This window comes from Microtus ochrogaster, linkage group LG2 (assembly GCF_000317375.1).
Source record: "Microtus ochrogaster isolate Prairie Vole_2 linkage group LG2, MicOch1.0, whole genome shotgun sequence".
Lineage (NCBI taxonomy): Eukaryota > Metazoa > Chordata > Mammalia > Rodentia > Cricetidae > Microtus > Microtus ochrogaster.
This window is the reverse complement of record NC_022028.1, coordinates 51,789,395-51,791,736: the sequence shown is the minus strand read 5'-3', so window position 1 is coordinate 51,791,736 and position 2,342 is coordinate 51,789,395. Positions and strand designations below refer to the sequence as shown.

General features: G+C 55.3%; 1 protein-coding gene across 1 annotated transcript in view; it reads left to right on the top strand.

The window, feature by feature from the left end:
- Clpsl2 (colipase like 2) overlaps window positions 1-2,102 on the top strand; it is a 2,922-nt gene extending 820 nt beyond the window's left edge. The window contains exons 2-3 of the mRNA XM_005360352.1: window positions 438-560; window positions 2,007-2,102. Of these exons, the coding sequence (XP_005360409.1) occupies window positions 438-560; window positions 2,007-2,102 (219 nt within the window). The remainder of the gene's footprint in view (window positions 1-437; window positions 561-2,006) is intronic.
- Window positions 2,103-2,342: the final 240 nt, after the last annotated feature.

Here is a 2,342-nt window from a genome sequence, read left to right as displayed (position 1 = left end):
CCAGGCTGCCCGTCATCCCAGGCTGCCCGTCATCCCAGGCTGCCCGTCATCCCAGGCTGCCCGTCATCCCAGGCTGCCCGTCATCCCAGGCTGCCTGTCATCCCAGGCTGCCCGTCTCACACAGCAAGCCCCTTTGTTGGCTGAGCCATCTTGCTCCAGTCCAGTTCCACTAGCTGTTCAGACTGTAGTCTGGGACTATTTCCCAGTGGCATTGTTTAGAAGCCATGGAGGTGAGAGGGCAGGAATTGGGATGAAGAAGGAACTGGCTGAGCCCCAGAGCCTGATTCTTTTGCTCAAACTCTGTTTGGGGAAGAGGGTACATTGTGGGGAGGTGTCTGAGGTGGCTTCTCTTCCTGGACCCCTGAGTTCTTGGGCAGTGCCAGGATCTCCTCTGTCCCTTCATAGACAGGAGCTGGTGACCAAGGCTGTCTCTGCAGGCCAACGGAGACAGATGCGTCCACCACACCCACTGCCTCAGTGACTGCTGCCTCATAGACCTGGAAAAAAGTGGGGCCTTCTGCACCTCCAAGTCTCGTATGGGCATGGCGTGCTTACCCCAGGTGAGACACCAGCAAGCGGAGAAGAGGGGACAAAAACACATCTGTGCTCCCACCTCCTGGGATGCCCTTCCCCCACTGCCCACTCCTCCTGCAGTAGCCCAGGCTGCCTCACTCAGCTGGAGAGCTTGCAAGGGAAGCCTCACAGCCTGCCTGGTAACTGCGCATAGTAGATGCTCAACAAATGTTTGTTGAGTGAGGATCTTTTTCTTAACTTTTCTGGTGTAAGGGGGATGGAGGAGACACCTACCCTTGTTTAGTGCCTATCTCCCTGTCACCATGACCTGGTCACTTGGGAGAGCTGTAGGGTTAGCTGAGACCTCAGCTTTCCGGTGGGATCCTCACTTACATCCTGGTTTCCCTAGCTCCCTGCCTGAGCCCTCTCTGACCTTTCGTTTCCTTACCCATTAAGTGGGACTAATGTGTCTACCTCACAAAGTGACTGGGACATTCACAGGGCTCACTCAAGCAGGCTGTTGTCAACTGGAAGACACAGAGGCACAGAATGTCTTGTTCCTACCCACTGGCCATGGGCCCAAACTCTCCTAGGGAAGATGGACCCAGCCCCCATATTCCTGCCCGACCCACTACCAGTGTCTAAAGGAAGCAGCCACGGACCCCACTGTGGCCTGGAGAATCTCTTTGTTAGAGGGCACTGGGTACATTGTCTCGCCCGCTATAATATTATGAAAAGGCAATATAATAGATGAAAAAGTCACTCCCCCGGTCGGCTTTCCGTTTCTGTTATACACAAACACCAGGACCAAAAGCAACTCAGAGAGGAAAGGGTTCGTTACAGCTTCTACTTCCAGGTCACAGCCCATCACTGAGGGATGGCAGGCAGGAGCTGAAGTAGAGACCATGAAGAAATGCTAATTAGTGTCTCACTCCCAGGCTCAGCTTAGCTTTTTATACCAGGTCCACCTGCCTAGGGATGGTGCTGCCCACAGTGGGCTGGGCCCTGCCGTATCAATGACAATCTGGGGGAGGCAATTCCTGAATTGAGGTCCCCTCCTCCTAGGTGACTGTAGATTATGTTATCAGGAAAGCCCGTCGTGGGCAGGGGAACCCAGTTTGGGGGAGCTGGGGGTGGAGAGGTGGGGGCTGGAGACGCATCTCATCAGTGTGGAGCATTTCTGACAGAGGACAAGGTTCCTGTCGCAGCACTCACGTGATGGCTCACGGCATCTGTTGCTCCAGTTCCAGCCAATCAAACAGGCATGCAGGCGTGTGCATACATGCAGGCATGTAAGCACATAAAATAAATCTTGAAAGAGAAACCAGGCCAGCTGCTGTTGACCCCCTGGACAGAGGAGGGAACCAAGGAGCCCAGGCTGGGCTCAGTCATCTGACATGGAGCCTCAGGTTGTGCGTCTGCACCACTGCTCACACTTGCCTGGCTCCCCAGGAAGTATAATCCCCTTACCTCACATCTTCCCTCTCCCACAGACTAAGGGGGCCCTGAACATCATGTGTCCCTGCCGAGTGGGCTTGAGCTGCCACTCCAAGGACCCTATGTGCTCCCGCCGGTGCCAAATGATCTAGAGGAGGACACAGGCCGCTCACGGTCACTGCTGCTGCACCCTCTCTCCTGGTGTCCCTCTCCCCAGGAGTCCCCATCCTACCCCTCAGCTCCAAGCATTAAAGTCACTTTCTGGCTCTGGTCTCTGTCCTTTGTGGGAAAGTCAAAAGGGGAGACTGAGGCAGGGAGAACTTCTCTGGGGCTTTGTTTGCCTAACACCTTGGTGGGGAGGGGGCTGGGAGGGATGGAGAGCTTCATGGGAA